Consider the following 13,409-nt stretch of genomic DNA (forward strand, 5'->3'; position numbering starts at 1 on the left):
TATAGTAAAATTTTCACCGAATAGTAACTTATATCTCTAACCACATGGCAGCCTAACACACTAAGTCAATGGGAAAATCAAGCCAGTTAGCTTCAGAGATCAACATTACGGTCGATGTTCTCTCTTTAACATACATATGTGGCATAGCTTAACTATTGTTTTATTTAAATTCTGGTTTGTCAATATGGGTTTTCTGAAGTTCTTGGGGGGGGGGGGGCATATATTTAATGCAATGGCTGATTCAGTTTTTAATTCATAGTTACGTACCACTCGTTGAACAAGGCTCATAATGTATAGGCCCAGGTAAAGGCTGCTTTTATCGAACTTTCGAGTAGCGGAGTTTCACAATTGTTCATAGGAGACCCAAGAAATTTTATTTGTGAGGTTTGATAACGTGGAAGATTTGCAAGAATTATATAAAGTACTGAATCTCGGACATTTGGTAGTGGCGGATTTTAGTGTATAAGTCACTTTGCAACATAAACTACCGCTCTATTGACTGTCAAAACCGCAAAAGTTAATCCGGTCACTTGGCCAAGTTTGCTCATTGTTTGTGAAGAATAACCAGCCTTGTGTTGTCAGGACGCTGTGCTCATTACTCCGGCTGGCAACCAGCGTGTGTGCATTCAACCATGGGACCAATATGCACATGCATAATGAGCAAGGGGTGCGAGATTTCCGCCGGCCCGGAACCGGCGGTTAGATTTGCGAGGCTTCCCTTATGATGGACATCAAGGCACAGCTGCTATGTAAAAGACACAGAACTTAAAAAAACTCATATACGATCATTCAAAAATACTCATATAAAGTCCTCTTAAAGAACATAATTATCTTTGTTTTTTTTCGTTTCTTTTTTCCCTCCATTTAATCAGACATTGATGAATGCAGTACTGGTGTAGATGACTGCCATTTATTCACCAACACTTTGTGTAAGAATACGATCGGTCACTTTGTCTGTGCGTGTGTTGATGGATTCGTCAGAAATCCTAGTGGGGCATGCTCACTTCTCGGTGAGTCGAGATTCTCCTTCCCTTAATTTTATCGTTGCATTTAAGACATGGTGACTTGTGTACTCGTAACCTTGAGGGAACTGAATTAGGCATGCTGAAATTAATCAGCTCCCCTTTTATTGTTTTCACCTTTAAATTCATCGTCGTTTCCACTCATAAAAACTTTTACGGTGTGTGTACTTTGATTTAAAACTTCTGTCTTTTTTTTTGTTTTCTGTCTGTTAAAGAGGAGTGTGAACCTGATTTCAAGGAAACTTGTCAATTCCCTGAAGAATTTTGCTATGTCAACGAGTTACGTGAAAACTTCTGCGGATGTTCTCCGGGATACGATCGGTTGAGTCCATCGTCGCAGTGCGAGAGTAAGTCTCAACTTTGTTCTCAATCGATCTATTGAAATGATACATTGCTTTTGGGGTGAACAGTTAGTCAGAGGTTACCCTGACTAAATTGCTTTAAAGTCTCAATACGTGTTTGCTGATAAATTCTGGAAACAAACTTCCGCAGCAGATTCATTGTTCTTATTCTTAATGCACCCTGGCCAAGTGGGGTTTAATGGAGAAAACTGTTGCAATCGAAAGAAAGAAATTATGATCTGTTGCCCTTATGGCGCGAACGATTTACCGTAAAATCATTGCGATCGCCCATATCACCATGTTCATTACACAAAATATAACCTATATATGTTTGTATCGTCCACCCGTAAGTCCTATGTCTAACGGTCGTTAACAAAACAGAAAGATTTGATTGGCGTATGATCTGTTGGGTGGGGCTTCCAAATTTTGAGTGAAGTTTGTAGAATCTACAGACTGGTTAAAAAATCTGGCGAATTTTGATTCAGCTCAAAATGTTTAACGAAAAATAACTCCATAAAAATAATGATTATTAGTATGAAAATTGCATAGAACGGTGTCATTTTCATTGAGCTTTTAGGGCAATAAGCTGGAAAGATTAACATTTGGCAAACACACGTTGAGATTTTAACTACGATAGGACGTGTCTCTTGAATTAGTCAACAGTATAATAAATCAATCTTCAACCTCCTCCTACTGCTGTATTTTGAAGAATCTAGTTCTTCATAAGATCTGTCTTTTGCCAATAAATTTGTCAATTAAAGAATTCAAATTGGAATTTTTGTCAATTGCTATTGAGGTACTTTTTTCCACCATATTTTTATAAATATTGATTGTTTTTTTTTTTTACTTTTGAGATTTTAATCATACAATTGGAGTCACTCATAAATCTAAACTTGTGCAAATTAGCCGTTTCATGTGTTCTATATTTTGCAATTGTGTAATAGACAGGGACGAATGCTTGGACGTACCGGACGTTTGCAGATCTGTCGAAAATTCGCATTGCGTCGACCAAATACCATCGGTGGACGATCCAAACCGGTTCTACGTCTGTGAGTGCACTGAAGGCTACAGGGAAATCGTGACGGGGATATGTATGAAAGGTAATGTTAGAAAACACAACCATCATAGCATCATTTGAATGTTTCCCAAGAGAGAGTGATCCCTACAATGAAATGTTGCCACTATAGAGTAAATCATATTTTATACACAGTGTTAATTTGAGAGCAATTACTGAATGACGATTTCAGGACATATACATAGTGGTCGGTCATTAATTGTCCTATTCGTAACTGAAATAGTGAAATTGACAATTTCCAGCATAAATACTCAATATCATATATATACATATGAAAGTAAACAATGAGTCGAGTGAACTAATTTTTGTAGTTATACTTATCAAATTCTCTCGCGGAGATGGAGAAAATTGAAGTATGATACTTATCGAATCGTTTTCCCCAGAAATAATAATTTGACAGAACATGAACTGGAAATATTTGTTGAAACACAACAAAAAACACAAAAAATAAACAAATATATACATACTAACACAAATTGAGACAATCAGTCACAAAGTAGTTACTTTAATTTGGGTAAAACATAGGTTGACAATAATTTTTGCATTTATACCCTTTTTTGAATAAACGTTATGTCTTGCTATTTTTTATGCTATCATCCAGCGAAGTCAAAAGTTTAAGACCGGAAATTGAAACACAAAGTTGCTTTTAAACCTTCTAGTCCTTCGTGTGAGTTGTACTTTCATAAATAGTAGTTTTTTTCTCAGTTTGGTAGAATCGAAATAAAATAGCCAAAAAGTATGACTTTAAAACATAGTATACCTACGTTTGAAAACCTCTACTTACTTAAAGCCCAACCATTGACGAAGAAGAGATTATGCATTGAGCATAAGAAAGATGAATATGCAATCAGATGATAAAGTATATGTCGATTATCTCTCTAATCTTTTGCCGCAGAGATTCAATTGCGACTTGGAATGGTCATCACAGAGGTCAATAATGAGAGGGCCCTCAACTTATGGTCTGAAGAGCTCACAGACACAGACAGCCAAAGGTTTCAACAGTTCTCAGAATTCCTCTGCAGCTTTGTAAGGATACCACCCTTTTTTCCATTTGCAAGGAATTCGTTGGCTCAGAAAAGTTACACTGCCATTCATTTGGTTAATAATTTGGAAATTTTAGGCAAAATGTTGGCTTGATTATGCCATCTTTCAATCAAAAGTGGAATATGTAGAAATAAGACCCAGGACTAATAGTGGTGCTTTTTGTCCCTTTCAAAATTTATTTTTTGCCTGTTACAATGTTTTGGGGTTTCTTTGCCATTGAAAAATTTGATTTATTATTATAAAAATGTAAACTGTAAAATTTGTAGTATTGTTATAGTTAAATAAACCCGTGCGACTTTTGTTCTTTGTCAAATTTACTTTAAAAAACCACCTTGTTTTGTTTATTCATGGAGTGGGTCCCCACCTTTATTTGCTCTTCCAGTTCCACGAATCAGTCTTATCCTCACCGGATGTCAATCAGACATCTTGTCGGGGATTAGGCTTCGCTGAAGACGCGACTGGAATGTACGTTGCTCTAGAGTTGACAGTCGTACCAACGTCGAACAGAGAAGCCGCCACTGCTGACAAGATCAAGGAGAGCCTACTTCAAGATGCAAACTTTGAAGGTGAAGGAGTATACATCTGGGAGAAATCAAACAGAGATTCTATTACAGTACAGACAACCTCAATGGACGTACAAGGTAACCCTACATTTTTAATGGTCACCGATTTGCTGTCACGGAGAGTATATATATATATATATATATATATATACCTTCGTAGCAATACTTGGCAGTCGAATGAAAAGTACAAATTTAATACAATGAAAGTATGGCGCTAGAAAAGTGTAAGTTGCATTGATGGAATTAAAACCAAATAAACCATGACTATACAGGAAGCGGATCTTTCTGCACATCTTTAACCTAATATTCATTTGTTGGGTAGAAACTCACTCAAAATATAAGCTAATTCTTGGGTGGCCTAGTCAAATCCTTGGCACTGTGGCAGTATAGCCAGTAATACAAAACAAGCAATATCATGGTGTGATACCAGTTTGAATTTTACAGCCTACAGCAAGGTTGCCCACTTTTTCTGTAACATAACTGGTCAAAGTTAGAGAATTTACCAGGTAAACCCACTGCAGAGAGGCCATAAATGTTTCCGTTCGGTTTTATTCCCTCTATACGTAGCATACAATTTTGGTACTTTGCATTCCATTTCGACACAGTGAATCAATGTATAGGCTGCCGACATAGTTAGCTTTTCAAAAGCTTGGGTTACAAAAGGCTGAAATATACCGCTATGCCTATATGAAATCTATTTCTTAGTCATAAATGGGAATGAGATATTGCAATTTTCCACATTTCTGAACTTTTTGTGAGATCACTCTATGTTATTCTCCAAACTCTCCCCGCTAATGGTCCCCCTTTTTCTCTGTCTCTCTTTCTCCCTCTCTTTTCCTCTGTTTTTACTCTTTCTCTTGTCTCTTTCATTTCCCCCCCTGGCTACACCCTTGGAGAAAGTCACTGTATATACTCTTAGCTGATAACCCTGTGTGCTGTTGTCATTCTGTTAACAGTACATAAATGTATCGCCCACACTTTGTCTACAAAAGCCAATGTATTTCTTTATAAATCGAATGATGGAAGAAAAAAAATGAAATACGTCAGTATAAATGAAAACTGTTACCGTCAGTCGGAAATTTACCCTTTGCACAGACGGATCTGGGGCTTAGAGAATCCAAGTCTAATTTATTGGGTTTAAAACCTTCTGACAGCTAATGCTATATTATTATATTAAAAGTAATAAAGGAATTGAAACTTTCTCTCTATGGCCCCCCTAAAATTTCTATCATTTTTCGATTCTTTTGCAACAGCTTTAGAAGACATTGGCTGTTCCAGGTCTCTGTGTCAGAATGGAGGCACTTGTCTGTTTGATGAGAATGTCTACCGAACAGCTTGCAGGTAAACTTTGGGATTAAAATTGACTTCTGCATCCAACCCATATCCTTTACACTGGCATGAGCTATTCGCGGAATATCCGTGATTTCTTTTCTACCTCGGGGACAAAAACTGTTATCCTAACACACTGTCGCATACGCAAAACTGGCGCCTTTACCGCAATTTTTGCAAAGTACGTTCCGTGATTTTTTTTTTACCCCAGGCTCATCCCTATTATCCAGATGCCACGTTGATTCAGGACTTTTACCTCAATTTCACATGATTCATTTGCCACATAGTATGTCATTACACAGTACAGAATGTATGAATCCTTTTATTTTGCCTACATGATTCAGAACGTGTACGTAAGACCAGGAAACGTGGACATATAATGTACACTTCTGATTAAAAGACTTAATGCCTGTGCAGGTAGACTCTGTAGGATTGGAAAATGTATTAATGAAACTTATATCCTAATTACTGAAAACCCCTGTAAACGTTTTTGCTAACATGTCGTTAACTTTGGTCAGGCCGTTGAAGAAGTGGGATGAGCAACTGGATGAATACAGCTTTCACCTTTGACCTTTCACATGTGAATAATGCCCCGTGTTACTCCGATCCAGAGCTTTATGTCTTGTTAATGACAAATCACTTCGAAATAAAACTTGTAAGACACAAGTACTGTTTGGTTACTTTGACGGGAGCCCCACGAGAAAAGAATATTTCTCATTTTTTGAAAAATGTATTTGTTTAGATTAATTTGTTTGGTTTCCATAGTTATTCAGTGGAGTTTGTTTATTTTCAATTGTTTCAATGTAAACACTCTATGAAAGGTGATCACCGAAAAGCAAAATATCTACCACCGTTGTTCATTTTCCACCAACTTTTTATGCTGTCGTTTATACAATCAGCAATAATATATGGCACTTATTATTTTCATACTCGACAGTTGTCCAGATGGATTTGAAGGAGAGGTCTGCCAAAATGAGATCACGCAAAATGAAGGTACTACCGATAATTCACTTTGTCATTTTATCATAGTTAAACACTTTGACCTTCTGAATTGCAGATCACAAAATAAAAAAGAGATCACACAAAGCGTCTGATATATCAAGATTTTATGATTATGAATTAAATAAAGGAAAATGAAATCATTTCACTGAGGTAAACCAAGAACTCATACTAAAGAAATCCTTACTTCCCAGCATTGGATAAGCTTGGTAATTATGTCGAGACAGCTTCCTTTTAATTTATCCTTGTTTTGGTTATTGTCTAGTCGATTCCAGGCCGCCGGAAGAAACGACCGCTCCATCGAGTATAGGACTGCTCATCGGTGTGACGATAGGTGCCTTCATTTTCGCATTGGTTATGATTGGTCTCTGCTGCCTACTGTTGAGAACGCCAAACAAAGACGCCGGTCGAAAACAATCTGCCTTTACCGAAGTTCCTCTGCGGCTAACGGCAAGACCGTTAGGCATCCGTGATCCTTCGGTCATTCGCAATCCACTCGCTACCAGGCACCTAAAGCCCGGCTCTCATACGAACGATGACGATGACTATGACGACTTAAGAATGAGGAGATTAGAGACGTCTTTCGTGAAGATGGGGAGCCCTCGATCAAATGTAATTATCATCTACCTTTCTTAACATGGCATAGGAAGGTATTGGGGCAAGGGTTTGGTTCGAATTTTTTGGCGCAGAAGCAATTGAGCTTGTGGATACTTTGTTAACTTCCCCCAATGGACTCAAGAAGTTTCAATTTGTCTTTATCTGAAATGTGACTATTTCACTTCAAATTTTTGTTTAACCTTTCCTTGAAGTATCCAAGAGTTTTCAACCATTTTGCACCAAATGTTTGACAATTTCATTACATTCCCAACACTTTGACTACTTGTTACATACTAAAACTTGATCCAGTTATTACTTGGTAGAGTAAATCCCTAGAGGAGGAGCAGAAAACATGCACCAGACACCTCCAACCCCCCCATCCCCTCCTTACATTGAAAGGAGGGGCATCTCTGCCCTTTACACCTACATGCTATTACATGTACAGATCCTTCGTATTAATACTGATCACCACTAATGTGGCTTCAATCAAGTAACCCTGTCAATGTGGGTCCCTACAATAAGAGGAGGAGGAAGCCTTTGGAATGAAATTAACGAGATCCTGCAACCAGTGTTACCCATCAACGCAATCATCATGGCTGCTCAGATCGCCCGAAATTTGAAAAACGGGAACGGAACGTATCCCTCTTATTCTTCGATTCGGCCATCACAATGATTGCGCTCTGTATAGGAAACGTACCCTTACAAACCACTACCAAACATTGATAGGCTTTGGTCGTCTCTTTTTCTTCTTCTGACAGGCAAGCCACTCGACCTCCGATTCTGATGACGACGGAAGCAGTACTACATCTCCAGAATTTACACTGCCCTACGCAGCTGATGGCTCAGTTAACGTGTAAACTGGATAACATGTAACTGTAATGTACGTGAAAAGCTCCCAATTTTTTCAGTCGTAGTAGAGAAGGACGTCTAACGATATCTTCTCTACGACGACTATTCTCTTCCAAAATCTGCCAGGCAAAGCCACTCTGTTTTTTTTAGTTCTATATAAAGTTGGCTGAAGGTTATTAAATGCATTTATATATGTGAATGACAAATGGAATGCGTTTATCTGAACACAGTGGTTACACTTCAAGTTAGTTTTTAAGTGTCTATTTGTATGCTTATGTCATTTCCTTTGCATTGGAATACATGTTAGTGAATTTCTTCCAAAATCTGCCAGGTTTTATCCTTTCTAATACTTTGAAGTAAAGGTTGGTGTAGGTAAACCGTACAATAATTGTATTTGAAGACACTTAAACGCTATTCTAGCTCATAGGATCGATTGGATAGTCTGGGAGTTTTAAAGCCTGTGGAAAATACACTAGTTTAATAACCGACCTGAAATTTTGGACCTGTCTCCAAAAATCTGCCAAGTCATTTTTATTTGAGAGGATGACACTAAAGTTAGCTTTGATGGCAACACCAGGATCTATAGAAGTGTGTAATAAAAAGCAGTTTGAACAACCTTGGTGACGTAAAAGATGAACCAGTAATTAACTCTAAATGGTATGTCGTACTTATTCTCAATGGTATTGGAGAGTGGTAAAAAAGTCATTGATGACTGACTGAACCAACTTAATATATTTGTTATTGATTGATGATACAGTCTGATACTGTCTATAATCAGTATGATATGGGATTGCATTGTAAAGAAGTACAGTGCCATTAAAGAGATCAATTTGCATTGTAAAGACGTATGGTGACATCCCTATGTTCTGACGTCTCTAGTTCCAACGTCTCTATGTTTCGACAAAAAGAATAAATTCGGAGCACTTTTTTTTTATCTAAAAATTTCTTTGTACCAAGAAAACTAGTTTTGTGACCCCAATTTTTTTTTGGGACTCAAATTTTTTCGGACCCAATTTTTTGGGGGACTCAAATTTTTTGGCCCCCCATTTTTTCGGACCCAATTTTTGGGGGGGACCTAATTTTTTTAGACCCCACATTTTTTCGGACCAATTTTTTGGGGGGTACTCAATTTTTTGGTCCCAAAAAAATTGTGGTCCAAAAAAATTGGGTTCGAAAAAATGTTGGGGAAAAAACATTGTCGGAATATAGAGACGTCGGAACATAGAGATGTAACCAGACGTATAGTGCCATTAGAGAGATCAATTTAGCATATGAATGACATTCATAGAGTATAGTGCAATGAATATTCATAGGACATGAAAGAAACAAAATGGCTCCGTAGAACAGTACATATGGTTCATTCTTTAATGCAATGAAATTGCATAATACTACAGAAGACACATTAAGTTGGTATGATTCACTCGGTCCTCGCATTGTTAAGAAAAAATGGGTGAAACTTAATTTTCCTTTTTCATAAATGGATATTACTTAATGTCAGTTTTAAGGTTATTTTAATCAGGAGGAGGGATGATAAACCGATAAGCAATTGTTATTTGTCATTAATATATATTTTTTTACCGCGTTGCTTTCAGCCAATTTTACATATAACAATCTTCTAAGTTGTACACTTGTAAATGGTGTAGGTTATTCGTTTATTCAAAGAATAGAATTTATTTTATGATCAAGCATTGAAAAAGTAAAAAAAAAAAAAAACCTGTGTGTCTATTTTGATTGGTTTTGTTTCTTTAATTTTTTCTTCAGAATATAATATCAATGTTTGTTGGTACCCATAGCAATAATGCTGCTATATTGGCATTGTTGCTTTCTCCTCCCCTCAATAACCCACTCATAAAAGAGGGCGTTTGTTGCAGAGTAAAATGTTGCAATTACTTGAAATTGAATGAATGTTCCATAACCTTTAGGAAAACAACATTCTTGTGGAAATTTTCAAATCTTTATTTCCTACAGCCTATTAGTAGCCTAATAAAAAAATAAAATCGGAAATTCCCATTTCTGATTGTGGAACACCCTTACAAACAGTGGCATACTAAGCTATGTGAGGAGGAGGGGGATCTGCGCTGGGTATCAGCCAGGCGGTGCCATGCCACAGCCCAAAAGTATATTAAGAGAAATATATAAGATACAGAAGAATGTGAATTCCTAAACATATGATCAGTTCATAGCTTTGTACCACTTTGCATCAAAGTCACCTTACATAAATACAATTTCTCAATAGCCCCTCCCCTCATACCCCTCCCCCAAGACGGCATCCCTTGCAGTGTGACAAAGGAAGGATCCGCCCTGTGTGCCAACAATTCCACTAGGTATACCACTGCTTACAAATGACAATTTCAATCAAATCATACTGGTAAATCGTGCCCGGTATCAGCATGTTTCATGCGGTTTGTGTTAGTAAGTTTCGCAAATATGGGGAAGGTTTCAGAAGTTGGGCAAAAACTTTCCATTTGGGACGGTCCCATACACAATTGTATTTATACATTCCTATTTAATCAAGTGCGTACCCAAGTTTAAGCGAAGAAGAGAAAATCGGCTCGGGAAGTACCAAAGGGCGATGGACCTGTCGTGATAGGTCCATCTCTGGTATGGCATTCTCAACTTACGACAAGTCTTACAATGTAAAGAACTCTGTAAAGGTACATAGTGAATCCATGGAGTTGCGAATCTCATCCACACAATTTGATTATATGATTGCTATGACAACATTACTCTGGAGTTGCATCATCATACAGCCACCAAGCTTGAAGAACATAATCCTTGATATTTTACGTGGAGTGTGCATGCATCATGATTTATTAGGCTTTGGATATCTATGACATTTGATAATTAATGCTACCGATCGCTATCAAGTCACGGAAATGTCATGACTTTTTCAGCCATTTTGCTATATTAGAATTGCATAATATAATAATTATAATGAAAACAGCTTTTTCTGCATCACCCTTTAACCCAGTGGCGGAGCTAGGGGTATTGGTCGGGGGGGGGGGTGAGAATGGTCTGTAGGGCGCTTTCGACACTATCTAAGCGGAGTGCACCACAGGTTGGCGCGGAGCTTACATAAAGTTTTTGAGTAAAGATACTCCCTAGATCGCCGGAAATGACCCTTTCCCGGCCTTGCTAATTTGCAGATAAACGAAGAATAAATAGGTGTCATCGCCATTTGTGACAACTCGGAAGTTTATATGGGTGTTGAAAGTACATGCGCTTGATCATCACAATCCCTGTGGTATCTTTATGAGTGCTCATGTTTCGTAGCCCTGACACAATGTCTGTTGAGCCTATTAGGTAACCTGGACCTGTAAATGCCAACAATACAGTGGCGTAGCCAGGATTCAGTGGGGGGCGCTGGGGGGGCTTGACCATTTCCTGGGAGGGCCATCTTGTTACTATCTAAGCGGGGCGCCACCATGTGTTGGCGCGCAGCGTACCGAAATTTTTAGCTAAAAAGGCCTCCTAGATCGTCGGAAATGATATTCCCAAGCCTTGTAAGCAGGGACGTCAATCCGATTTGAAACGGCCATGGGGGGGGGGGGACGTAATCGATTCGAGTATTCCGGCCGGCGCAAGTACTATCTAAGCGGAGCGCCACCATCGGTTGGCGCACAGCATACGAAGAAAATTTCAGATTTCAATATCTGCCAGATCGCTGGATATGGCACTTGCCAGGCTGGATAGCAGCCATCTAGTTGCGTGATTTCGGGAGAAATTTACAAATTCGTCACTCAGGAAATCTGCAATAAAGTTCATGCGGCCTTAATTTTTGGTGGATTATTTCTGTTATTAGTGATTCCAATTGACATCAACATTAGAACCCAGAGCAATTTGACAAATGATGCGGCGAACTGGAAACCCCAGCCCCATTTTGCCCTATGTTGCAGGATAGAATACCCCTCATTTGTTCAAACCCATGGCAACTAACAATCTGTGAATACATTTACTTCGAAATGGGCACATTATATTGCACCAAGTCGGTCAAGAAATGACCATAGGGCCTCAGATATAGGCTATAGGAACGATGCCCCAAAACGTCCCCGGACATACTATAGGCGAAGGAAGCTATCCGCCGCTACTGCATGTGCGTTTCTCGAATTGCCGTCCTGGGAGTCATACCACAAAATTGTGAGTTTGACACCGGCATTGACATTTTTCGACAAATCTGCAAATTGCGCGTGGAAAATAAGGAAAGATTGACTGGGCTTTCAGCCAAGTAACATACTGAATGACCGAACTATATGTCAAACTGACATGATCAAAGATTGCGTCTGAAACAGTATTAGGGTGATAGACTGATTCTCAGCGATAGTATTGTCTCCTTTCTTGAAAATTTGGTTTTTTAGCGGTTTTAAGAGAATCAGGGTACGTCCCAGAAGTGAAAACCCGACCTATCTATGCGTTATGTCACTTCCGGTTTTCCACAACTATAGCCTACTGCCGGTCCGCGGTCGAAGGGTCGTTCATGAGTGGTCATCATGGATATTCGAAACCATTCAGACCAATCATATTTTTCGCACGTCATTTTTTTCGACACCCAAATTCCCAGTGAGGGCGACAAGCTTTCATGGGGGCGGTCGCCCCCCTCCCCACCCCCCCTTGGCTACGCCACTGCAACAATACCACATCTGGGGGACGACATTTTGGCAGAAATATGTCATATAGTATTATGATAACTAAATTATACTGCTATAAATTGAAAAAGAAGCATACCTCAACGAACAATCATTCATGACACATGGGAACATTCACATCCGACATGCACAAAAAGTGTTATCTGAGATTATTTCCTCCCCTTTGATTTCGAGAATCGATCAATCACCTTGTCCAAATCAAGTTGGTCTGCTCTATTGCGCTCCATTCTTGTAAGAGCAAGATTAGAGAGCCTAGCCTGACCCACCGGTTGATTGAATGTAGTTTTTTATTAGTTTTATCCTACTAAAACTTCAATAGGTAGATGAGAGCGCAATAAAAAAATCAATAATCGCGAATAGGTAAAAAGTGGTTAAAAGCTGAAAAGGGCGCCAGCAGTCAATTTGATTCCGCCCCCCCCCCCGGGCCCGACTGTGTGGACGCTCCGCCAATGCTTTTACCAATGTATACCTATCACGGTTTCACTCACAGAGACTGGCCAGCCCATAACCTATACAAGCCATGAATTTAGATCCATCAGGCTTAGGAAGCGTGTGACAAGTTAGGCTGGAAGACAGCAACCTGGTGACTCCTTTTGCGTTCATCAATGCGCCAAAGTCCGAGGTATTCAGTGGCATTTCTTACACTACTCGTTGGCATTAAAAAATAAGTTGAATTTGACAAAATGGAACTTCCCGAGTTACGTAATTGCAACTCTAGATATGTTGTGGCAGTCAGGAGACTGGACGAATGACTGCATTTCACTCTAATATAAAAGAGACCCTCTATTTCAGTTAAGATGGCGGCTTTGTAAGGAAGTTAAAGGAACAATTTTGTGGCGAATGTTCGGATTACGATAACTTTTCACTGATAAGGTGAGGGTCGATAATATGGCTAAGTGAAGAGTGCATTCATCCCACAATATCAGTTTACTCATTACACGTACTAG

The 13,409-nt window shown here is 38.9% G+C and overlaps 1 protein-coding gene across 2 annotated transcripts in view; it reads left to right on the top strand.

Moving 5' to 3' along the window:
• LOC139969181 (uncharacterized) overlaps positions 1–8,830 on the top strand; it is a 114,371-nt gene extending 105,541 nt beyond the window's left edge. For both annotated transcript variants that reach the window (XM_071974032.1, XM_071974031.1), the window contains 9 exons: positions 873–1,010; positions 1,238–1,369; positions 2,308–2,463; positions 3,334–3,464; positions 3,865–4,123; positions 5,299–5,386; positions 6,312–6,367; positions 6,639–6,985; positions 7,729–8,830. In XM_071974032.1, the coding sequence (XP_071830133.1) occupies positions 873–1,010; positions 1,238–1,369; positions 2,308–2,463; positions 3,334–3,464; positions 3,865–4,123; positions 5,299–5,386; positions 6,312–6,367; positions 6,639–6,985; positions 7,729–7,827 (1,406 nt within the window). In that variant the 3' untranslated portion in view covers positions 7,828–8,830. The remainder of the gene's footprint in view (positions 1–872; positions 1,011–1,237; positions 1,370–2,307; positions 2,464–3,333; positions 3,465–3,864; positions 4,124–5,298; positions 5,387–6,311; positions 6,368–6,638; positions 6,986–7,728) is intronic.
• The last annotated feature ends 4,579 nt before the right edge of the window (positions 8,831–13,409 follow it).

Source organism: Apostichopus japonicus, chromosome 6 (assembly GCF_037975245.1).
Source record: "Apostichopus japonicus isolate 1M-3 chromosome 6, ASM3797524v1, whole genome shotgun sequence".
Classification (NCBI taxonomy): Eukaryota; Metazoa; Echinodermata; class Holothuroidea; order Aspidochirotida; family Stichopodidae; genus Apostichopus; species Apostichopus japonicus.